The sequence below is a fragment of the Chrysochloris asiatica genome, unplaced genomic scaffold, assembly GCF_000296735.1.
Source record: "Chrysochloris asiatica unplaced genomic scaffold, ChrAsi1.0 scaffold00307, whole genome shotgun sequence".
Taxonomy (NCBI): Eukaryota; Metazoa; Chordata; class Mammalia; order Afrosoricida; family Chrysochloridae; genus Chrysochloris; species Chrysochloris asiatica.
In genome coordinates this window covers 2,889,614-2,913,512 of record NW_006408825.1, presented here as the reverse complement: position 1 = coordinate 2,913,512, position 23,899 = coordinate 2,889,614, and the positions used below count along the sequence as shown (strand labels likewise).

The 23,899-nt window shown below is 55.0% G+C and overlaps 1 protein-coding gene and 1 pseudogene across 2 annotated transcripts; both read right to left on the bottom strand.

Annotated features, from left to right (window-relative positions):
- Positions 1-1,841: 1,841 nt before the first annotated feature.
- On the bottom strand, positions 1,842-23,885 carry PAPD7 (PAP associated domain containing 7). Of its 2 annotated transcripts, XM_006874964.1 has the most exons (13): positions 23,725-23,885; positions 11,165-11,288; positions 10,212-10,258; positions 9,677-9,797; positions 7,380-7,487; positions 6,850-6,978; positions 6,209-6,422; positions 5,630-5,756; positions 4,927-5,027; positions 4,121-4,293; positions 3,664-3,822; positions 2,800-2,961; positions 1,842-2,030 (listed from the first exon to the last, which is right to left on the bottom strand). In XM_006874964.1, exons 2-13 carry the CDS (start codon positions 11,252-11,254, stop codon positions 1,842-1,844), a joined length of 1,620 nt encoding a protein of 539 aa, XP_006875026.1. In that variant the 5' UTR covers positions 11,255-11,288; positions 23,725-23,885. The 2 variants fall into 2 exon arrangements, with proteins under 2 accessions (XP_006875026.1, XP_006875025.1); XM_006874963.1 differs by lacking the exon at positions 23,725-23,885 and having other exon boundaries at positions 1,842-2,027; positions 11,165-11,254.
- The window catches only part of LOC102813389, a 24,865-nt pseudogene continuing 16,518 nt past the window's right edge, over positions 15,553-23,899 (bottom strand).

Here is a 23,899-nt window from a genome sequence, read left to right as displayed (position 1 = left end):
TCCCTGTGAAATAAGCAGTCTCACTGTCAAGTGCGTAGGAACACTGGGTCCTTTGGCTGTCAGCAGTGGCACATAAACCACAAGCTGTAAACAGTCTCGGAGTGTGAGCTAGCCCCTGAGAGGAGAGGCGGGCTGCTTCCTGTTTCTCTCATCCAGAGGAAAGCCTGGAACCTCAAGCGTGAATAAAACGCCCTTGTCTGTGTGAGCTCTACATAAGCCCAGGTGGCTGGCTGAAGTCTTCTCATTTAGAATCTCCCAACACTGGGAAGACAGACACCACCCTTCCCCTTCCATGGAATGCTGACATTCAAACACACAAGCCTGAGGATGCTTTCCAAAGTTTATTAAAAATCAAAGAATAGAAAACTTTACATAAAAATATGTCAATTTTACCTCCCACATGTGTCCACACAAAACATCAAACATGATCTCTTTTCGCGAAGCCGGAGGCCGGTGACCACAGCGGAGCCTGACCAATTCATGGGGCTCCCATGGGTGGGGTGGAGTCTGGCCCTGCCCTGGGACCACCCTCGGGCCGCCAGGCAGGCCCCCACGGTGGTCTGCTGGCTGTGGGCTGCTCAATATTGCTAAATCGTAGAGATTAGTACAGGCCTACGAGTCAGTGTATATAAATATTTCTGTATCGATAGGTTCACAATTGCAATACTTTAAATATGGTGGGTAACTTCCGGTGGCCGGCAGTGGGAATGTGCTACTCTATCCCGGACGGCTAACGGTGGGGGGAGGCGGGGGTTCAAGGGGCAGGGCTGCGGGGCCCTGTCCTCTCGGGCGGTCACCTCTCTGGACATGGGCTCTGCTGGCCTGCTCCGCAATTCAGCTAGATGGCACGGCCGTCTCAGTGCTGTCTGCTATGGGACCTGGGCAGTGGGTGGGGCCACGGTCCCCCATCCTCCTACAGGGACAAGGCTTGGAAGACATGGCTAAGCCCCAGGACAGCTGTGGTGCTCTGGAAACGCTCTTGTTCAAGCACAGGTGAGAGAACATGGTGTGGCGGCAGAATACACTTGCATAGGACACCTGTCTGCACCTGAGGGCAGGCCCCCGGACCCACTAGGATGCTCCCCACCCACCCATAGAGCTGCTCTTAACAGAACAAATGCACAGTGCTGGAGAGATCCCTCAACGGAATCAACATAACCCCTTTCTCCACATTCCTAAATCTGGGCCCCGATGTCCGTCCCGATGTTCCATAGACCCTTCGGTACAGCTTTGGTGAGCAGGGCAGCTGGGAGCATTCCAAAGGTCACACTGTGTTCTCTGAATGGTTTCACAGTGGGACAGATTGCTGGCACTACAAATGCTGGGCACGTCGTCTTACTTCAAAGAACCCACCGAACACCAGAACGTTAGAACTCCGTGTCCCCGTCTGTCCAGGGCTCAGCTGTCCCTGTATCCAGTCGGTGAACACGCCAAGGCTGTGTGTCCAGCCCGAAGGAAAGCTGTCCAAACACATGCCTAGCCCCTATGGAATTCAGAATGACGCTCCTCAGACCACCAGCAACACGATGAACCCAACTTAGAAAATGCAGCTGGCGAAAGGATCTCGACTTGTTTAAAAACCCTCCTCCCTTAGATATAACTTACGCGAAAATAGGAAATTAAATAAAAATATCTTGAGTTATTGCACAAATCATAAGTCTTCGATATTTACATAGAAAACCAGTTCTGGAATTTCAAACAAAACATGAGGGCAGTGAGACCATGGCGACCCCGGCCTGTCCGCGGACGGCTCCCTCGGCCACGCTGATGAACGGAAAACAAAACCCAAACTGCGGCCCGAACGAAGCGCAGACGGACGGTGGGACGCTGCTGACACACCACTATCTGCTGAGGCTGACGGGCAGGCTGTCACGAGTGTGCGTGTGCTTCTTCCTCCTCCAGCCGGTGCGGTTGTACTGGTGGTGGCCCCGGTTCCCCATGGGGGGACGCACGCTGCTGCTGCCCACAGAGCCGTGGCCACTGGCCTGGCCGTGCGAGCCTTTCACCGACAGCTTCATACCGCTGTGCTGCTGGGACACAGGGAGGGTCAGAGCCTGTTCTCTAGGAGACGTCCTCCCGCCAACCTTCTAATCCCAACCCGGGCAGACAGGCAGAGGAAGCTGCTCAAGGCCCACCCCAGACACCTGACGGGACTGCACCCTCATGGTGCGGCCCTGCCCCAGTCACTTCCTTAACAGCTCCAGGGCACAGCTCAGAGAGGGCCTTCACCTGCTCTGACTCAGGACTCACCAGCTACCTCCAGAGGCAGCTACCCTAATGCAGCTGGCCTGCCAGGGTCTGCAGCGAGTGTGTGTGTGTGTGTGTGTGTGTGAGTGTGTGTGTGTGTGTGTCCAGCTGGCCTGCCAGGGTCTGCAGCGTGTGTGTGTGTGTGTGTGTCCAGCTGGCCTGCCAGGGTCTGCAGCGAGTGTGTGTGTGTGCTGTAGCGTGTACATGGGGCTGCAAGGGCATGTGGGGTAGAGAGCATGGCCGTGCAGACCCCACGCAGGTTGCATCACCTGATCTAGGTTTTACAAGCACAGTTTCAGCAACGACACTGAGGGAATGGAGAGACGGGGAAACCGTGCCTTGTGTCAGCCTGCTTGCTTTCAAGTGCGTGATGACAAGGTGAACTAGTTAAAAGGTGTGTTGGGGGACAGAATGCAGTGTGGAAGGAAACCATGTTTCATCTGCAAGTCAGTCTGCAGCCAGTCTGCACTCTGTTACAAAGTAGAGGAAGGACGAGGCCGACTGTGGCCAGAATGTCCCGAGAAGGAATGATGGGGCCAGGTCCAGACGTACCTTATGATACAGAGTTGGGCTGCTCAGTGGATGGGGTGCAGCAGGGGGGGCCGGGGGAGACATGTGATGGACGGCTTTCAATGACGGGGTACCTTCCAGGCCCCCCTGCCTGCAGGGAACAGGGGCCACCCCGAGGGTGGGGGGAGGGACCGTAAACCTGGTCTGGAGGGAAACAGAGCAGGTAAGGCACAGCAGAGCCAGCCAATGAAGCCCGGGGTGCGGACCGGCGCAGCAAGCCCACGGATGGACATGAAGGGACACCGCCAACAGAAAACACCCGACTGCCCGAATTCCACTTTGACTTTGCAAGGGGCCTGTGCTCTGAACCTGGGTGACACGGATCGGGGCCATGTCCCCACCCTGGCACGCCCCCCACCCACAACCCTGATGGCCTAGACACCTGCTCTGTCAACAAATAGTCTGCACCCCTGGGAGGGAACAGGGGCCTCCACAGACCGAAGCCAGGGGATGTGCAGTCAAGCAGCTAAGAACCAGAGGCACATAGTGGGCACCACGGCCTTGGGGAGCCACCCCAGAAGCCACGTGTCCGCCAAGTGCGGGGTCACTTGGAACAAGCCGATCCACAACTCCGGGAGCTGCTCCGCCAGCGGCCTTGGCAGCCTCACTTGGGGACAGAGGCTACACATCCCCGGCCTTACTGCCGGGGGTTCCACAGGACAGGAAGGGTCGAGTCTCATGAGCACACCATCGCCCTGCAAGGAACTCACAGCCCTACTTCAGCGCCAGCTTGGGCACCTGGTGTGTCAACCAGCACGTAGCTGACCTCCCACACGTCGCAGGATTGACTGTGATGCTCAGGAACTGAAGGCCAGTCCACCCAGAGCCACCGCGCACTGCACACACCTGGTTGGTTGTTGTCATAGTCAGTGTCCGAGAGGCACCAGGCTGGGCTTTGCTGCTGGGCAGGGGTAAGGCTGCAGGCAGAGTGGCCATCAGTGGCGTGGGGGCCCGCAGGCTAAACTGATAAACACTGGGCACTGCACAGGGCGGCGTGTCCGAGTCCTGCACCCAAAAACAGGGGAGCATGGCACCCAGGAGCCAGGGAAGGCCAGAGGGGCGGGGACAGTTGGAGGTGGGGCCTAGATGATGGGGTGAGGCCTAGGTGAATGAAAGCAAGAGCTGGGTGGAAGAGGCAGAGCTAGCATGGAGGCGGGCAGGACCAAAGCAGGGTAACTGGGGGGGTGGAAGGGTGGGGTTGGGCCTAATGGAAGGGGCTGACTGAATGGAGGATGGGTTGAGTGGGTGTGGCCAGGGCTGCCAGGGCGTGGCTTGGGCAGAGGTAGGCGGGCTGGGCGCTCACAATGTCACTCCCAGAGAGGGAAGACACAGAGGAGGCGGAGGAGCCAGAAGAGAGCAGCTGGGGGCTGGACAGGGACAAGGTCAGGCGGCGGCTGTAGGGTGAGCCCAGGTCTCGGCTCTGGGCCTGCTCCCCTTCACACACGCTGATGTGCTCCTTCTGCTTCATCCTGTTATCTGGGGAAAAGGGTTTGCTCAACGCTTGGGCAGTGGAAACGTGGTAATGGTCCAATGACCACCAGTAACAGCAGGTCCTGCTCAGGACAAGCCCCTGAAAGCTCCCCGGGAAACCGCCACCCCTACAGGCAGCAGTTATGTACGGATGGAACAAGTCAGCTCCGGCTGTCCACTTTTCCAACTGTGCATTTGATGAAATCAAAAGCGGATCAAATATTCCTGATGACCATTTAGGACTCCAACTAGTATTAACAGAACTACAAAGACTTGCTGTTGAGTCGGTTCTAACTCGGAGCAACCCTCTGAGGAGTGACTGCTGGTTTAGACCACCAACCGGGCAGTTAGCAGTGCATACCCTACAACAGCAACAACAAAACACAAGAGCAACTGGACTCTAATGGCTAGGTGAAACCTAGTACTTTGCACATACTGGGTTGGTTCAATTAGGCCACTGATGTCAACTTCACCTGTTTACTACTGAAGTTTGTGATGCCAACTGTACCAGGACCTCTGAGCTGCCCCGTTCTCAGCTCACGGCAAAATGAAACGAAAACAGACCGCTTGTACTCAGTTTGTGATTTCTCACAAGTAGCGGTGCTGCTGAGGCCTGACCATCTGGCCACGCCGTCTCACCGAGCTCAGGTGACGGGCTGGCCCTGTCGCCCCACTTCTCCTTGATCCAGCGCCGGTAATCGATCACCTCCTGCGTGACCTTGATAATGCGCCCCAGTGTGCTGTGGAGGGACAGTGTGCAGTGAGCCCCATGCCACCCTGCTGCCCAAAGCACACAAAGACCTCCCAGGCCACAGGACAGAGTGAGCATGGGCAAGCCACAGTCCTGGGACCGCCATCACTGTCCGTCAAACACCTGAGTGGGAGTCCCCTCCCCCAGGGCCAGCAGGGGTGCACAGAAGGGAGGCCAGCGCCCAGCCTCAGAGCCACTGTGTCCACAGCTGATGGTGGGAGGCTCCCTCACCATGGTAACAATGGGACCCTCCATCCCATCCCAGGGCACAGGATGAAGGACCACATGCTGGATCCACCAACCAACAGAAATCAGTGAGACATTTCTCATCTGGCCCAGAAATCAATCAAATACAGCCAGCCCCAGAAGTCATCCTTTCATAGTATCTCCAAAGGTGACCACAAAAGGAATGAGAACTGCTGTCCCAGATCTGCTTCCAGCTCACGGCCTTCCCACAGGGTCACAGCAGAGCTGGGCCCCAGAAGGTCCTGGCTGGGACAGTCTAGGCAGCTGGCCAGCCCCTTCTTCCACGGTACCAGCTGAGCGTCAATCACCTACTAACACACTGCAGCGGGACATGGGGTCCCTTACCTCTCTGAGTCTCTGTTAGGATAGGACCGGGCGAGGGGAGACACGGCATGGCTCAGCACGATGTAGGCGTAGTCGAACACCTGCTTCACCTGCATGGCCCCATAAGAGCTCCGGCCCACGTCGTTTCCTGCAGCAGAGACATAGGCAGGTTGGAGTCACTGGAGGCCCCCCTATGACCGAGCAGGCCAGAAGGCAGGTCACCAGGCAGGCTGTGCAGGTCCCACACTCACAGACAATAGTGTTTCGTCTGTGCACGGACAGAGTTGGGGACAGGGCAGCACCGGCACGCCCACAGACCAGGGCCACTGTTCTGAGAAGAGCGAGTTCTAGAGCTAGCCTGCACAGACGGACTCGCCTGCTGCTCCCTCAGGTGCACCACCCACGAGACCAGGGACCCACAGTCCTGCCCACTTCCCATAGAGGAGGGGGTCCCTGAGCCTCTTGACCCCTGGCAGTATCACCGTCCTTCTGCCCCCACGGGCTGAGTACATCCTCACCAGGCAGCAAGGGGTCCCCAATGCCCCATCTCCCTGCACCCCCCACCCCCCACACTGGCAGTGTCCCCTCGTGGGCCCTCACCAGACAGCAGGGGGTCTTCGATGCACAGCATCGACGGTCTGTACCCGCTGGGCATGGCCTTCATGATCTCCTCTTTGGCGATGTAGGCTCCTCCTTCTTTGATCCGAATACCAGTCTTCAAGTAGTTAAAATTCCTTCCATAGAGTTCAAAGAACTCCACCAGCAGCATGCCCAGGTTCTCGTCAGCCCGCCGGGCGTCGATCCGTGGGTGCAGCTGGGAAAGCAACACAGGGGAAGTGTCCCTCAGGCCAGCTCACACCTGCAGTCTTCAGGGCTCCACGCTATTCTTAAATGCACGAGCCTTTCCGTTCCCCACCAACCCTCTGATGTCCCTCGTGGGTCCCCGTGCCACAGAGCTAGAGTGAGATGACCAGCTGTGGCATGGACACATGGTCAGTGCCCCATGGAGATGCCCCCTGGCATTAGGATAGTGCACGCAGTGGCAGTTTCCATGGAGACGGAGCACTCGGAGGTTCACGGCTCAGAGCAGAGCCACGCTCCACGAGTTCGTCCTCAAACCAAGATCCACACACAGCTGACCTAGAGGCCGGGATGACCGCAGCCGCCCCCGCCCGCCCCGCCCCCCACAAGCTATAAAGGAGGTCAGTGGGCCCCTGACCCCTAGAGGGAGGCACAGGCACCTGCAGGAAGCTGATGACCATTAAAATGAGGCTGTAGGAGCTGATTCCGCCCGTGAACACCTCGTTCAGATCCCTCTGCAGCAGGAACTGCTTCAACACTAAAATCAGGTACGGCAGCAACGAATACTTCTGCAAAGGCCACAGAGGAGACAGGGCTCAGAGCGGGGCCGGCGTACACACGCCTCCAATCCAGCTCCAGCTCGAACGCCCTCACACGCAGAGCTCTGAGATCCCAGCAACCGTGCCCACCCCTTATCACAGGTTAGGATTCAGCGGGGCTAGGGGCGCTCCTGTGGAAGGGAAGACCCCCCGCCGGCCCCCTAGCTTCCAGTGCACGCTCAGCACCCGGCACACAGTACACCTTCTGCTAGGCAGAGCGACAGCGATCCTGGGGTGTCTTCATAAGAGCAGAAGAGCAGACAGCTTCCTCCTTCTCCTGAACCGGTGCTTAACCCACAGTACCACCTGGAGCCTGCCTACCACCCCCCCAGAGCTGTCAGGGCCAGCATGGCGCACAGGTACACACAGACCTTCATGTAGCTCTTGATGAGCTCGGCTGCCCGGACACCAGTCTCCACGTTAAAACTGATGTCAACTTTCACTTCCGTCTCCTGGTCGGTGAGTTTGATGATCGGGACCTGCAGAGGTGGCATTTGAGAAACTGGGTGTTGTACTCGGCATGTGCAGCCACTCACCGAACGCTGTTGAGTGTGGTTTCTCCTCATTCATGAGAGGATCTGTGAGACCACTCCCAAGGCTGGACAGCAAGAGGCCAGCATGTCCTGTCTGACCTCCGGCTCAGAGCGCCACAGGTGTGTCCAGGAGAATTTCTGAGAGTGAGCAAAGTAACTTCTAAGACAGTTTTTAAAACTTTTTGTACTGATACTCTTTCTCCAGACTACTGGGTACTTTGGAGTCTCAGTAACTAAACTATAAGCAGAATCAAAGAAAGACCTTTCTTACAAACCAGAGAATAATGGCTACTTGGAGAATGACCACCAGAGGGCACCCAACACCAGCTGCATAAAGGCTCTTTTCCCTCCAAGCCCCAAATGATGATCTTTATCGCTTTCACCATACCCGGCGGGAACAAGGAAAGGCTTCAAAGTCTCCGGAAGGGCCCTCTCTCAGCTACACCTCAAGCTGCTAAAATGGACAGCCGGGGCACTCCGCCCAGGGCAGAGCAGTGCCCCATCCTGGTCCCAGGCTGCACAGCACCTGCGCCGCAATGCCACTGTCAACCAGCAGGTGGTGCCCGCAGCCCATGCTCCCAGCAAGGGCTGCCCCTCCTTTCTTCCCTAAGAAGCCCTCAAATGCTGGGCTCTACCACCTGTATTACACACATATACAGGCCATGCACGCCCAGACTGGACCCTGGATTTGGGAAATGAGCAGTGACACTAACCCTACTGCCGTCCTGTGGGTTCTGACGCACAGTAGGCTGCAGAACGGGTTTCAGAGACTGAACCGACAGTGGTGGGTTCAAACCACTGACCGTACAGTCCGATCCAATGCTTAGCCCACCTACACCACCAGTGTCCATAGGAGTAACATTACTATCCTACTAAGTGCCATCCCACAGGCTCCAGCTCACGGTGACCCCGTGCAGGTTTTCCGGAAGCAAGCAGTCTCTTCTTGGTCCCCTGGGCGCTCACTGTGCTGCGGCCCCCTCCCCGCCTGCTGAGCGTGGGACATTTCAGAAGGACGCACAGCGGAGCAGTGCTGGAGAGATGACATGGGGCCCCGGCCAGAGGGGCGCTGGGGATGTCTGGCTCCAACACCCGAGTGGAGACAGGAGGCACCCTCGAGGGAGCGGCAGTGGATGAGCCGGACACTCGGGCAGCCAGGACCACCACTTTTGCCTTCTCCCTCCCAGCAAACGTGTGGATGTAACTCAGACAGCGTCCCTTCCTCCCTGCCCACTCAACCTTCACCAGTCTGAGCCACTGGAGGTGCACGTCTCTAGCAACAATCCGTGGTTGGTGCCATGTGTCCTGTCCAGGGCAGGAGAGATGTCCTCACTTCCTGCTGCGTCCCCAACACAGCAACCTTCGCACCACAACCCACCAACAGGGCGTCTCCGCCAGCTTCTGCCCTTTCCTGGGGCCATGCTGTAGGGCCAGCACCCCAGCTGAGCCCAGCAGGAAGCCAGCACCCTGAAGACAAGAGCCAGCCCCTCCTTAACCCCAGCAGGGTCAACCATGGACAGACAGCTATGACGCGGGGACAGAACCGAGTCTTCCACTGATGGTCAGCCACGGACAGACAGCTGTGACACGGGGACAGAACCGAGTCTCCCACTGACGGTCAGCCACGGACAGACAGCTGTGACGCAGGGACAGAACCGAGTCTCCCACTGATGGTCAGCCACGGACAGACAGCTGTGATACGGGGACAGGACCGAGGCTCTCACTGACATTCGGTCAGTCACGGACAGACAGCTGTAACACGGGGACAGAACCGAGTCTCCCACTGATGGTCAGCCACGGACAGACAGCTGTGACATGGGGACAGAACGAGTCTCCCAATGACACGTCAGCCAAATGACACGTCAGTCATGGGACAGGCTAGCTGACAGCTGTCCCACACAGAGATGTGGCTCCCAGACAGTAGACTAGTAAACCTTACAAGGCACAGATGAAATATATGGCATCTTCCAGTTTGTCCCTGAGACAAACGGCTCATATCAGTTCCCCTTTTCTCAACAAGAGAGGAGCAGGCACACTGGCCGGCCCTGATGGGTCAGCTCTTCTTGCGGGCTCATGCACACCACACACTGAGCCAGGAGAGCCCTCCAGGGAAGGCTGCCGTGGTAGCTGGCACTCACCGTCGCCTTGTCCAGGACTTTGATGGAGCACGGCTCGGCCACACTGTGCTTACGCAGTGCCTGCTCCAACACCTGCAGGGGTGGCCGCTCCCACTTTCCAAAGACCACCAGGTCAATGTCACTGCAAGACAGAAACCCATGAAATCCCACTCTGAAGCCAGAACAGAGTCCCAGTAAGTATCCCTGCCAGGGAAGGAAACTGCAGACCAGAGGCAGCACACAGCAGTAAGACAAAGGCCAGAACAGCCCCCAGAGTTGCCCTGGCTTCTGGGGGAATGAGGGGCTAGGTAGGACACCCATTCCTGCCTCCTTCTCTGCACTGGACCACCTGCTCACCTGGGGCTCCTCCCAGGGCCTCGCTGCCCGCCTGGCGACCCCACTGCTGGCCATGTAGCCCTATGTCCCATCAGCTAGCATTTCTAGCCGTACTTGTAATCAAAGCGCCTGCTTTCCCTGAGCCCTCAACGCTCACATGCACAGAGATACCCTCCAGACAAGGAAACCTGAGAGGCACCGTAAGAAGCCCGTCACTCACCTGGTTGGGAGATAGAGACCTGTACTGAAGCTGCCGAATATCTGCACCTGCAAGGAAGAGGGCTAGCCTCAGACACGCCACGGTGCAGTGGACAGACGGCCATGCCCACCAGTGTGAGGAGACTTCAAAGATTCCGTTATCTTTACATCCCGCTTCCCATGAGCTTTGGAAGCCCCTTGTGCACGTGGTAAATACAACAGCTATCTCACAAACTGGGAGGGAAAACATGATCCAAGAATCAACTAGAAAATCCTTTCAATCCTTTAAGACCTGCTTCAGAAGGAAAGCCTGAAAAACTCAAAGAGATGAACCAATCATTGGCCTCGCTCTACACTCCACGAGGAAACCTCTCCAGAACCTATTCCAAAGAACAATTCTGCAGCCCAAACTAGAGCACAGGGCAGTGCTCGGCTCCGAAAGCTCCCAGCCCGGAGGGCAACTTCTCCCTCACAAGGGCCCTGAGCAATAGAGGCCGTGGAGAGTGGGCGTCCAGTGTTACCTGGGGAGACATGTGCCCATGGAGCCTGGAGTGACCGTGCTGAGAGTCTGGAGAGGTCAGTGTGGCGCTGGTGACAGATAAAATCATGGTGACCAGTATGCACTGTACCATGTGCTGACTGATGTGATCTACAGTGTGTCCACACTGCTCAGCAGCTGGAGTGACCAGTGTGCTGTGGTGTCTGGGACTAAGGTGGAGAGGACGGGCCCTGTACATCTGCTCCACGTGCCCCCACTGACCTCAGCTCAGCTCACACTCACGGCTGCTGTGAGGGCTGGGAGTGGGGAGAGAAGCAGGCCTTACACACGCACACCCATCCCTGGCACATGGCAGGAAGCAGGTACCGCGGGGTCCAGGGACGCTGCAGCTGCTGCCTAGCCCCCCACCATCAGAACCCCCTGGTCTGATAGACACCATGGATGAGGAGTGACAGAGAAACGGACAGGATACTCACGTCAGCGGTCGGCCAGAGGTCTTTGATGACGGTTTCGATGCGCTTTACGACTTCTCTCCGCATGGCCGCCTCCTCAGGACACGGGGACATGAAGTTATAAAAGTCAATGATTTCTTCATGGAGTCTAGAAAATGAGAGGAGATAGCCAAACTAGCACCTGCCCACTCCTCCTGTCCTCCACTCCATCTCTCTTCTCTTACCCCTCACGGGACCCAAGCTCCGTAAGGAGGAGTACATGCCGCCGGTTCCCTCCAGACAAGCTAGCAGCTGACGCTGATTTCAGCTCATCCCAACAAGTCACTTTGGTGACTCCACATTAGGAAAAAGCAAACCTACTAGGAGCTTCCAAAGCGTGGGGAGACGTGGAATTGACAGCTCATGGGGATTTTCCACAAACTTCACAAAACCCCTAACACATATTTTCTCATTAAAAAAACGGAGAGAGGACTCTATCCGTGAGTGGTAAACCCAGTAAGGTCCTGCCAGCCCATAGCTCGAGAGGCTGTGACAGGAAGAAGGCAGGAGGCCGGAAGATGCAGTGAGGAGGGCCTGGCCTCAGCAGCTCCGCGAGGCCGACGTCCACAGTGACCGGCCACTGCGAAGAGCAGTCCCCCAGAGGGAGAGCTGGTTCACTCCACTTGCCCCCCCCCCCCCTTACAGGACCACACAAGGAGTACGGGCAAGGGTTCACATCCAACATGGCATTTCCAGGGGAGCAGAGAAGAGCTGCGGCCCGCCGCCCTGAGAAGTCACCTGGAGCTGCCCCCCATGAGGGCCATTCATTGTGCAGGAGTTCAGGGCCCAGAGAAGAACAGGCCACCATGCTGTACTTTAAAGTTTAATCACGGAAGGTGGGGAGCCCAGTGACCTAAACTCACCTACCTGCTTCTACTCTAAGTTTGAGTAACAAAGACCAAAGAAACCGTTCAGTTCGGTAGCAGCAGCCCCAACTCTCTCCCTACTTTAGCAGGGCCTTCCCCCACTCCCTCCAAAAGAGCCACTTTACGGAGAACCACTCCAAACACCGTGCAGCATGGGGCCAGGTACAGGGCAACGACTCTGGATGGCTAGACACCAACCATCCAATCCTCGGCACATCTCTGAAACTGGCAAGCCCACCATTCAGTCCCGGCACACTTACGAGATCTGGGAGTCCACCACTGGGCCCAAATTTTCATTTCTGATTTTTTTTTAAAATCAAATATATGAAAACTTTACCTTCCTCCTAGCATGGTTTCCAATTTATGGCAAGTCTGTATTTAGTAGATGCAACAATGTATCAAGAAACGCGACAGTGAAACACAGTAATTTTTCCAAAGTATCTACTACATGCCAAGATTTTCAGAGCTTCTGTCCTAACAATTACTAAGCACCAACTCCACAGAAGGCTTGAACTACATCTTTCTCTTGCCATGGACCTCGGACATGGCAGCTGTAACAACAGCTCAAACACTATGACTGTAAGGGTGGCGGGGGGCAGGACTGAGCAGCACTGGCTCATAGGGTCAACTCAACAGCACCTAACAATGATGCTTTCAGCAGCTGGTCAGTGCCCAGTCACGGCTTAAACCCGGGTCTACCAGTCCATGCAGATGACCCCGCATGTCGTTCGCTATGACTAATTATGATACAATCACTCCAACAGACGATGAAGTCAGAGACTACCTTATGGCCTGCCCTAAAATCCAGGTGCATGGGAATGACAGTGTTTGTAAGTGGGATCAATGAAGTCAAAGGATGAAGACGACAATACAGGGGCTCCCTGGCTGTCTCCAACTTCCAGGGCCTTCCTTCCTAAATGCTGAAACGGAAACCCTAAGGCTCACAGAGCAGAGGGTGCCAGGAGCTTTGACCTACAACGGAGCAATTCCATCAGAAATCTGCTGAGCATAAACCAATGAAAAAGCACTCAGTAAAACTTCACGTAAAAGAACATGAAGGATGTGGGGCTGCCAAAAGACCAGGCACCTCATAAGCCAGAGATGGCTGAGGAGGAGACAAGACGGCAGCTTACTCAGCCCAGCCACTGTCCCCAAAACATGACGGCACAGTCTGGGGTGTGCTCGCTGCAGGACCGTGGGAAAGACAACCATAGGCCAGAACGTGGTGGGGGGTGGTTTTGTTGTTGATTCAGCCCCCAACTCACGGTGACCCCGTGTCTTGTGCCGGCCCCATGATCAGAGCAGCTCATCCCCAGGACCTTCTGCCTCATCTTAGTCTGGAAGTCCCCCGGAGCCCCGGAGCCTAGCCACATAGAAGCCTCCACTGGCAGACAGGTGGTGACACCGAGAATGAGGGTACTGGCCAGGACTCAAACCAGAGAGTGAGAAGTCCACTGCCAAACCACACACAGAGCATCAAGCAAAAGCCTCCCAGACTGATGCTGCTGCGAAGGCCCATCGGGGGACAACAGGGCCTGCGTATGTCTGCGTGTTGAGCCCACGTGAACATGCAGGTAGGAGGTGAAGCCACAAAGCACTGCTACAAAATCACAGAAGGTGAAGCTCGAGTTTGTCAACTTCTCCTCATCAAGCCTCTCCTCTTCTGACGGCGCTGCTCCCATCTCTAAGCCTCTATGAAGGATTTCACAAGCTTCAGTTAATACCACATCAGAACGGCAAGGTGGGCATCCTCAAGGGGCGCAAATCATGGTCCTTCTCACGTGTGAAGGGGCAGGACCAGGGGCTGTAGGGAGGGCGGGGTACAGCCCTTGCTCCCTCCAGGACTGAGCAGCAACACTGTGGTGAGGAACAAACATTCCCCAGAACAGCTTTCTCGCCTTTTCTCAGCACAGTTGTCAATTTCTTACAGCTTCTCCCTATTCAGCCGCCATGATCACCTTTATCCTGCCAGAAAATCTATCAAGATGACCCTTACCATAGCCTTCGGATTTGAGCGCTCTGCCTGAATTGGATTGACCCAGCAGATACCCTCAGAAGCCAGTATTTGGAGTGGACCTTTTTCTGAAGCACGCTAACAAAATGAAGACGAGTTGTATTACTGAGAGGACTTGTCGGCGGCCATCCACGGATCACACAGACATGTTGAAACACATCCAATTGGGAATAACTATAGTGGGTTACAAGCTGGGCAGCTAAGCACCAGATCAGCAGTTTGAATCCACCAGCCGATCCACAGGAGAATGAAGAGGCTTTCTGCTCCCATAAAGATTTACAGCCTCAGAAACTCAATACAAGGTTACTACCACCACCACACCATTTGGAATAAACCTGTGAAGGAACCAACAGTTCTATTATGTAAACACAGACCCATGGGGCAACATTCACAGACTTGGTTTCGTCATTTCCTACGATGGTAATAACAGTAGCCAGCCAGGTCTTCATCCAGGTGGGCAGGCACCTGGGAGAAGATCTTCCCAAGAATCAGTGAACCCACAGAGCCACAGCCACCTCCCCCATCTCTAAATCACACTGTCCCTCAGCATTTCAACAGCCAGAAATGGGGACACAGCCTACCACCAGTGGATGAGGAAATTTCTAGGGGAGCTTTACCTCTGACCCACAAAAACCACCATTCCAAATGGGTCATCTGAAACGGACTAGGAGAAGTCCTGGCGGAGCTAGGCACTGGGCTGCTAACTGCAAGGCTGCCAGTTCAAACCCACGGCCCACACAGAGGGAGAAAGCTGAGGTTGTCTGCTACTGTAAAGATCAGCAATCTTGGAAAATCCTATAGAATAGGGTCACTATGAGCCAGAATATACTGAATGGCATCGAGCTTGGGCTTTATTGTAATCTGGGGTGGGGGCATGTTGAGGAGATAACAAGAATGAGTAGAAAGAAAACTGAAGGTCTTTAAAATCCAGGAGCTGGGGAAAGACCAGTGGCAGGGAACAGGTACCCAGTGGGCGCAATGCTGGCCTGCTTGCACCTGAGACTTCCTCACATTGCATTCAACCTTGTCCTGCCAGAAAAGCAGGACAAACACTTGACCCTCCTGTAAGCTGGTTACAAGGAACCTCCACACCCAAGCCCCCCAAATCAGGGCTGTGACCCGAAGTGCCCCAAGTCCATGGACCACTGAGGTTAGATCCCTGGCCCACTGCTGGGGAACCTGTCCAAGGATGTTGACACATGGTACCATCTGTAATCTCTCAGGGTCCTTGGACAGTTTCCCCGGCAGCACACACACTTGCCCTGGAAGTACAAAGGACCTGCTATAGCACAGTGCTCTCTGCTCTGGACTGGACAGCTGCCTCTGAAACGGACCTCCCCCTTCAGGAACAAGACAGGGTCCCCAGGACACACTGGAGGTCCCATAAGAACAAGCCATCACCACCTTGCTTTTCTGCCTGGACAGCAGACGTAAAGTGCCACCCACTTTGTGGGCCAGCTCCCAGGGAACACACAGTAGCACTGAGCGTACCATCAGGCAGAGCTGGAGTGCTCAGGCCGGGAACCCTGGGTGCAAGAGTCCCCGAAACCATCGCTGCCCATTCGATTCCACACCACAAGCCCCAGAAGCCTGTCGCACTCTGCTAGGCACACCTGCTTTTTTAGCCTTTGGGCAGGATTGGACGAAGAACCCCAGAGACCACTTCCTGAGCTTCCAAAGGCAAGGCGCGGAGCAGCAGCTTGGACTGCCGCTTCCATCTATAGGTAACAGTTGACTGGGACAGAGAATCGACAGCCAGACGCCATCTACACTGTTAGTGGAACGGACAGAAACGTCACTTCGTCGGCTTCCCTAGACCAAACTTACCTGAGGATAAGGGCTACCACGTGGGCCCCGTCCTCTGTGCTCTCATCCACATGGACGCTGTGTGAGGTGCCGTGTTGAGCGCAGGGAGAGGAAACACGGCCACCCTCCTCAACAGCCCCACGCCGCATAGGAAGAACGTCAGAGAAGCCTCATGACGCAGAAGGCAGAACTGCAGTTCAATGACGACAACACCAAGAGAGAGCCGGGAGTGGAGCGCCTGCTGTGGACCAGGGGTCCCTGCACTGTGAAGCTCCTAGATCTAGGGCACACGTGGAGAGCTCCTAGGAACGCTGGACCTCCCGATGCCGAAAGGAAACAGGAGAGAAGGCGAGACTTTCCTGGGAACCGGCGTCGGAAGCTAAACTAGGAGAGAGTAAATCTGTCTGTTTAAAGAGAGCTGGGCAGACACTGCTAAGGCCACCCACTTACATGTTATACATGAGGACACGGTCTCCTGGTCCGGCAGCAATAGATCCCCCCACCGCCACCCCGACTCTGAGGACTCGAGACTTCACAGATAGAACAGTTCCTCCCAGAGAAGAGTCTGGCCTACGGGGAACAGAGCCATGGGCTACCATTTCCTTCCAGAAGACAGGACACACATGTGACAACTCACAGAGCCCCTCCATGTCTGCAAAGCGTGGGGACTGAGACCAGATGCCTGACCCAGCACTCAGCCAAAGGGTTCACAGGAACAGCCAGGCTGGGGTGCAGACAGCCCTTCCGACAGCACAAGGGCTGGAATCTCCGAAATAGAGAAAGAAAGAAACACCCTTCACCACGTGCCGTGACGTAAAAGTCAGCTCCCTGGACAGCACAGGTGAGCTCAGGCTACACGCGCTCCGGGAGACTAGTGGCCAGCGGAGCGCCCAGGCCTGCCCCACCCTAGCAACATGGAGAAAAACCCACAGCAAGGAGGCCATACTGGCCAGGGCCAGGAACAGGGGACACGCGGTCACACTCCCACCCCAGGAGCAGGGGACACAGAGGGTCACACCGTAGCTCCAGGCGCAGGATGCACCCAGAGGGTGACCCTTCCACCCTGAGCCCTAAGAGCAGAGGGCAATGACAGAATCAGTCTCAGTCACACCTTTCCAAATCTAATTGATAATTAGTTATTCAATCATTGAAAAAGAAGAGCTACAGACTTCCGGGGCAAGATGGAGTAGGCACACGCTGAGCAGACAGACCGCCTGCAACAAGGCATGAACAGTGGTCCCGGGACCCTGGGCTTCAGAGGACAGGATAGACAGGGGGGCTGAGTGCCAACTAGAAGAGGAAGCTGAACAGGTGTAACCAGGGAGCAGAAACCGGCGGACCGTAGGCTGGTGTGGAGCTTTAGTGAGGGGGGACAGCTGGAGATTGAAATCAAGGATATGTTGTCTGTAAGTGTTGCCCAGTCAGTCCCCAGGGAATGTGGTTCTCCATAGTGTATCCTCCAGGTAGTGGGGGCGTGACCAGTCCTCTCCTCCACAATCCAGGGCTCCGTGGTGCCCACCAGTGCAGCCTTGGTCTGTCGGAAGTACAGCCTTGCTTCTGAAGGAACATGAACCTGCCCTGAGCTGCACTTCACAAACCATCAAGAGAGAACCACGTTCATACTGCCAGTCTCTAGCACATCCACCAGGACACAGGTGGTGAATATCACCGAAATGTAAAGACACCATCACCAAAATGTCTCAGCAAAATCAGGTGGTTTCAGCTACAAGAACAAGCAAGACAGAGTACAGCAACAAGTGACCCACAACAGTCAGGAAACATAACACCGGAAATGGTATCAAAATTGCTTGATAAGGAATTTAAAAGAATGACCTTCAATGGATTCCGAGACAGAATGAGGAAAGCAAGAACAGAAAAACTTCAGAAGAATTTGGGAAAATACTTTAAAAAGAACAAACTGACAAAAGAAACAAAGAATGGGAAATCACATATAAACAGCAATTACAAAGTCAGAAGACTGATATTCCAAAGACTTCACAAACAGTGCATAGAAGGACAAAGAAGTGGGACTGAAACAATGGAAGCCGGAATCACTGAGCTTGAGGAGAAATTTCTCAACATTCATCTCCTAGAGGAGCAATCGGAGTCCTGGTGTGGTGCTATGGGACAAGCACCTGAACGCTAACTTCAACGTCAGTGGTGCAATCTCACCAGCTGCTCCTGGGAAACCATATACAGATCACTACGAGGAGGAATCAACCTGACAGCACTAACCAACACCACAGGGACAACCAGAAAAGAAGAATTACAAAATCAGAAGCAAGCCTAAGATTCCTGTGGGGACTCAATCAGGAGGAGTAACTTACGTGTGCTGGAATTCCAGAACATGAAGAGAGGAAAAACAGAGAGAAAGGTGTCCCAGAATTGTTGGAAGAAACCGTCCCTCGCATCATGAAAGACAGTAAACAGCCATGTGAAGAGTTAAGCAAGCTCCAAGCAGGATTGACCCCCACAAGAAAATTACTAAGGCATATTATAATCAATCTTTTCAGAACCAAAGCTGAAGAAAAAATCCTGAAAGCAGCACAGAAAAATACAAAGTTCCAAAGGAGAATTAGGAAGACTAACCTCTGATCTCTCCGCAGAAACCATGCAGGTAAGAAGGCAATGGGATGGCATGCAAACTGTGATAAAACAACTGCCAACCAAGACTCATATACCCAGCAAAAGTGCCCGCCCAGTATGATGGTACTATTTAAGACATTTCCAAAGAAACAGAAATCAGAAGAATTGATAAAAACCAAACCAACTTTACCAAACTAGAATCCAGGGAGCTGTTCTGACAAAGAAGCAACAACAACAGACAACAACCTGAGACTAACAACTCAGATACGGGAGCACTCAGAGAAAGCCACACAGACCAGACTGAAAACAGAGGAGCCGCCTGCAACAGCAAACTCACAGGGAGCCTGTGTAAGGGTTCCCAAGAGGGGCTGCTGAGTGTGCAACCGACTTGCTGGTTCAAAGCGACGTCGGGCTCCAGTGCTTAGCCTACAACGCCACACCAGGACTCATAGTCCAAACCCTAACTCCTACCCCACCCACAAATTAACTTTGTTTTTTAATTCAGCAAGGATGCCTTTCAAACACAATACAGAATTTTTTCTAGTTTTCTTCTGCTTTTGTATTCTTGCACTTCAAGGCCGAACACAGGTTTACGCTTTTGGGGAAGGAAAGCTGAGAAGCCACCAGAGCTCTGTCTGAGCTCTTCCATAGACCTTCGGAGCCGAAGTCCAAACGTCACAATTCTAGGACAAGCAAGGACGGTGCTTGTTGCCACATGGTTTATGACTCACTCTCTCTGGGCACCTCGTGTGGGCCTGGCACTGGACACATGCCAGGATGGTGTCCCTTATCCCCTGGGGGACTCAGGGAGAGCAAAGGTCAGTTTTGCAAGCACAGAGCCTAGTGGCCAAGAGTCGAAATTCTGAAGGATCCAGGCCAGTGGCCTTTGTGAGGCCAAACAATGCCTATGACCAGGTTCCCATCTCCGCTGGCCAGGGCAGGGCACCTCAAAGGTACAGCACTCCTAGAGAGGGTGCTTACTCCTGTAAGCACACAGTAGTCCTCATACCCTGGTCCCCTGGCTGACCACCAGGGAGAGGAGTGCTGACCACCAGGGAGAGGATGAGAGTCAGAAAGGACCTAGACACGGGGAGGCGCGGGCTGGAAGGGCAGCAAAGCCACCTTAGCAGGATGCACTGTGGAGTGGTCTCTGACAGACAGACAGCAGGGAACAGGTCCCTGAGAGGGCAACAGCGGTGGACAGACCCCCAAGGCAGACAGTGAGGAGCAGGTCCCAGACAGAAAGCAGGACACAGGTCTGCGAGATGGATAAAGGCCCGCCCCAATCCCACCACTTGAGCTCCATAAAGCAGAGACACCAGAAGAGGAAGGCAGAGGCTCCGGTGGACATGGGCCTGCAGTCCACAGGGCTGGCTGCTCTAGCCTGGGACTCCAAACGAGGACCTTCATCCCACAGCCCGGGAACGGGGTCCCAGGGTTCTATGTTAACAGGAAATGGGGACCTCAGTTCTACAACCCAGGAAGAGGTCCTATAGTAGCAAGCCAAGCTAACAGGAGGAGCTGAGGCACCCAGAGCCCCGCCTGAGGAGCAGCCACCTTGCCCAGGTGTCTCTGAGCTGACTGCCCTTCAGAGCAGATGGGACACAGGCCGCCCTCCGCATGTCTCTGTAAGTCTGGACGTGTCCCTCAGGGAACAGCTCTGACCCAAAGTAACCCACGGGCAGCAGCCCACAGTGCCGCCCAGCCCCAGCCGTCCTCACAAAGCAAGCAGACCCCATAGATAGATAGGATGAAGACCTACCTACACGAGGCCCCAAACACCTTCAATTTCTGAGAGTACCAGTACCCGTCCACATACCCAAATAGGGACCACAGTATCACACAAGGGGGCTTGACACATTTTGTGGAAGATTCCACGACCTTTTTCATTCCATTTTTTTCATGCACTTTTTCACACCCCTTTAAAGCCCCTATGAAAGTGACCAAAATAAGGGTCAGAGGCTTTACCTGGAAGCATGATCCTTAAAATTATGAAAGCAAGTCCACACCACTCTTCACCCAGGTTGTAACCGTGCGCTGCTCCCACCAGGGCCCAGCAGGCTAGCTGATCCCAGCGGATGCAGGCTCCCCCACCCAGTGTCCCATGAGAGACTGCTAGGTCCGCACACATGTGGGCTGGGCCCTCCACCTCCACCAGGTCTGTCTCGCCTCTGCTCACCCACCTCTGCTCCTCCCAGTGACTCTGCCATCCAGCTGCCCTCCACTGGACGCTGGCCAGAGGTCCTGGTGGGGCTCTCAATGTCACTACACAGAGGGGGGGAGGCCAGCGCTCATTTCTCAGTGGGGAGGAAGGTCAGTAGTGACCATCCCTATAGGGGACACCTCCTGCTAGCTTCTGAGAGCTCCTTGGGGGAGCCCTGGTGTCGCAGTGGGTTAAGAGTTGGGAGAGAGATGAGGGAGTCTGTTTCCATAGGCTCACAGCCTGGAAACCCTGGGGGCAGGTCTCCTCTGTGCCTGGGAGCCGAGTGACATTTACCAGCAGGAGTGTCACAGGGAAGGACAAGCAGCCGGTGGAGGAAACAGGAGTCCCCACCAGGTACGTGAATGGACACCTGCCCCCATGAGCTCGTCTCCAACCCTTTCCAGAAGGCGGCCCAGGCTCACTCTGGAGTCCCACCCAGCTCAGAGTCAGAGGAGAGAGAAAGCCTTCTTTGTACCTACCCCAGGTGAAAGAGTTAGAGAAGCTGCCCGACCCCCACTGCAGACCACCTGTGCCTTATAGGGCATCCATCACAGGCTCTCCACCACTCTTCAGAGGAAAACAACACAGCCCTTTTAGGAATAAAAAGTGGGGGGACCCTGACGGTTCAGTGGTGAAAGCGCTAGGCTGCTAACCAAAGGAAGTTCCAACACTTCAGCTGCTCTGCAAGTGAGGGCAGCGGCAGTCTGCCCCCTTAGTGAAGAACCACCTCAGAAATCTAAAGGGTTGCTGGGAGTCAGAGTTGATGGCAAGTGAGTTTATTAGGAAGCAGGTTTAAGAAGTAGCCCTCGATATCCAGCTACTAGTGCGGATCTCTAGGTATTTGTGCTGTCTCTAATGCCCAGAATGCACTGACAACCAACCCATGTTGTCATTGTTGTTGTTAAGTGCCATCAAGTCGGTTCTGACTCATAGTGACCCTGTGTAGGATTTCCAAGAAGCAGCTGATGAGTTTGACCCTCCGTCCTTGCGGTTCAAATCAGCCTTATGATCCAGCACTTATCCCACGGAGGAAAAAGCAATCTATGTTGTTGTTAAGTGCCGTCGGGTCAGTTCCTACTCATAGCAACCGTGTATAGGGTTTCCAAGGAGCGGCTGGTGAGCTGGAATTGCCGACCTTTCAGTTCCAACCAACTTTGTGGCCTTCCAAATCAGCATGAATTTATGTCAGGAAAGGTTACAACTTTGACAGGAAACCTATGCACAAATACTTTATTTCTAGGTGCCAGGAAGCACAAAAAAGCTGACGTCCACCTGAGCCACCTCCACCCCTGGGGGGGGGGGGGGGGAAGGGAGTGTCCGTGCCACACTAAATGGAAGGAAGACCCTCTCTAGTCTGCAGTGAACATGCCTTTAAAAAGATGGTATTTTCCAAACATGTACTGCTCTTGGGAAGAACATGAGTGGACAAGAAATGTCTTTACTTCCTTTGAATGCTACTGACCAGTTTTAAAATACTGCAGATGGCACATTTAGAATTAATTACAGAATAAAATTAAATCATTAAAAAATCATGTCAAAGTTCAACGTGGTTACATCGTATCACTCCACAATTAGACATCTTTTAAAGGGAAACTTGTTTTAAAGGAAGAAGTTAACTGGGTGGGTACCTTCCACCTGAATCAAGCTTCTAACTACATGAAATCATTCTTGGATTTTGCTTACATAAGATTCCATTCCTCTTTGTACCCTACTTTGGCAAAGGGCCCTTAATCTGTCGGGGGTGGGGGATGGGGCGAGGGTGCGGAGGTCCATTTCTCCTCCCAGCATCCAGAGGATGGCAATGAATGCTGCACAACTGGGATTCAGTACCCGCTTGCTTGCCCAATTACTTCCATCATCTGGCACTACGAAGGATTAAAAACGTTTAAAAAAATCTGTGCAGTTGGGGCCATGGCCTTTTTCAACAGCCTGCCTCCACAAAGAGTGGCCTGCAGTAAGAAGCCAGTGCCACAACACTGCCCCCTGTCCCCCACACACTCCATCTACTGACCAGTGCCCAGTGTCAGCCTGAACCCCTCTGGATGACACCCCCACCTTCTCCCTGGGATAAGAAGTCCCCACAGCCCCCAGAGCCATCACTACCTCTGATTGCACACCTGCCAGTCCCACTAATCCCTTGATAATGTCCCCTCCCAGAGAGCTCCACAACCCACTCCCCTGGAATTCTCTCCCACCATACACACCTATGGGGACTGGTATCCCCTCCCCACCCCCTCAAAAAGATGCCCCCATGACAGCCCCTCGTCCAGGACGACAGGCTTCTCGCAGCACTCACACCAGGGAGGACACCCCCCAGCCCAGCCAGCTCCTCAGTCCCCATCACTCCTGGATGATGCCGTCCAGCCCCACTACACTACCCCTTCATGCCCTCCCCATGGCACCCCCGGGTGACACCCCCCTATGGATGCAAACCCCACCCCACCCACATTCTCCCCTGAATGACCTCCCCCATGCACCCTTCCAAGGCCCCACCTCCTCCTCACTAGGTAGTCACCATGAATGCTCCCCTATGGATGATGACCACGCATGACCACCTCAGGGACATCCCGCAGTACTCCCCCCATCGATGCCCCACCCTGGACCCCAATCTCCCCCATAACCCACTCACCTCGGCACTCCCTTTAGGATGACTTCCTCCATGGATAATCCCCCTGGGTGACCTCCAGAACTACCCCATGGAAGCCCACCCCAGCCATAGTCGCCACTGGATGATCTCCCCCAATGGACGCCCCCCATGACTCCCCTAAGGACGAGCAGCGCACTCCTAGTGGCGAACACCCCATGGACCCTCCCCACCCATTCACCCCTGGATGACCTCCCCTGGATGCCCACCCCCGCCGCACTCCGCCCCCCAGGGTTGACACCCGTGGAATGACCCCTGACCACCGGCAATCCAACCCTATAACATAACACCCCATGGATAATCCCCCTGGGTTACCTCTCATGGACCCCCCGCGGGATGACCCCTATGGATGACCCCAATGGACGCCCCCCATGGACGCACTCCCCCGGGTGACCCCCGCGGAACGACCCCGGGCGGCACACTCACCCTTGGATGCCCGGGCCGTAGGCGCGGCTTTTCCACGGCGTGCCGGGCCGGGCCGGGGGGCTGGCGGGCCCCGCTCCGCCGGACTCGGCCGTGCGGTCGCCGGAGAGCAAGTAGTTGAGGCCGTAGGTGCTGGCCTTGTTGTCGCGTTTCCGGCGGCCGGGGTGGAAGTGGTGCG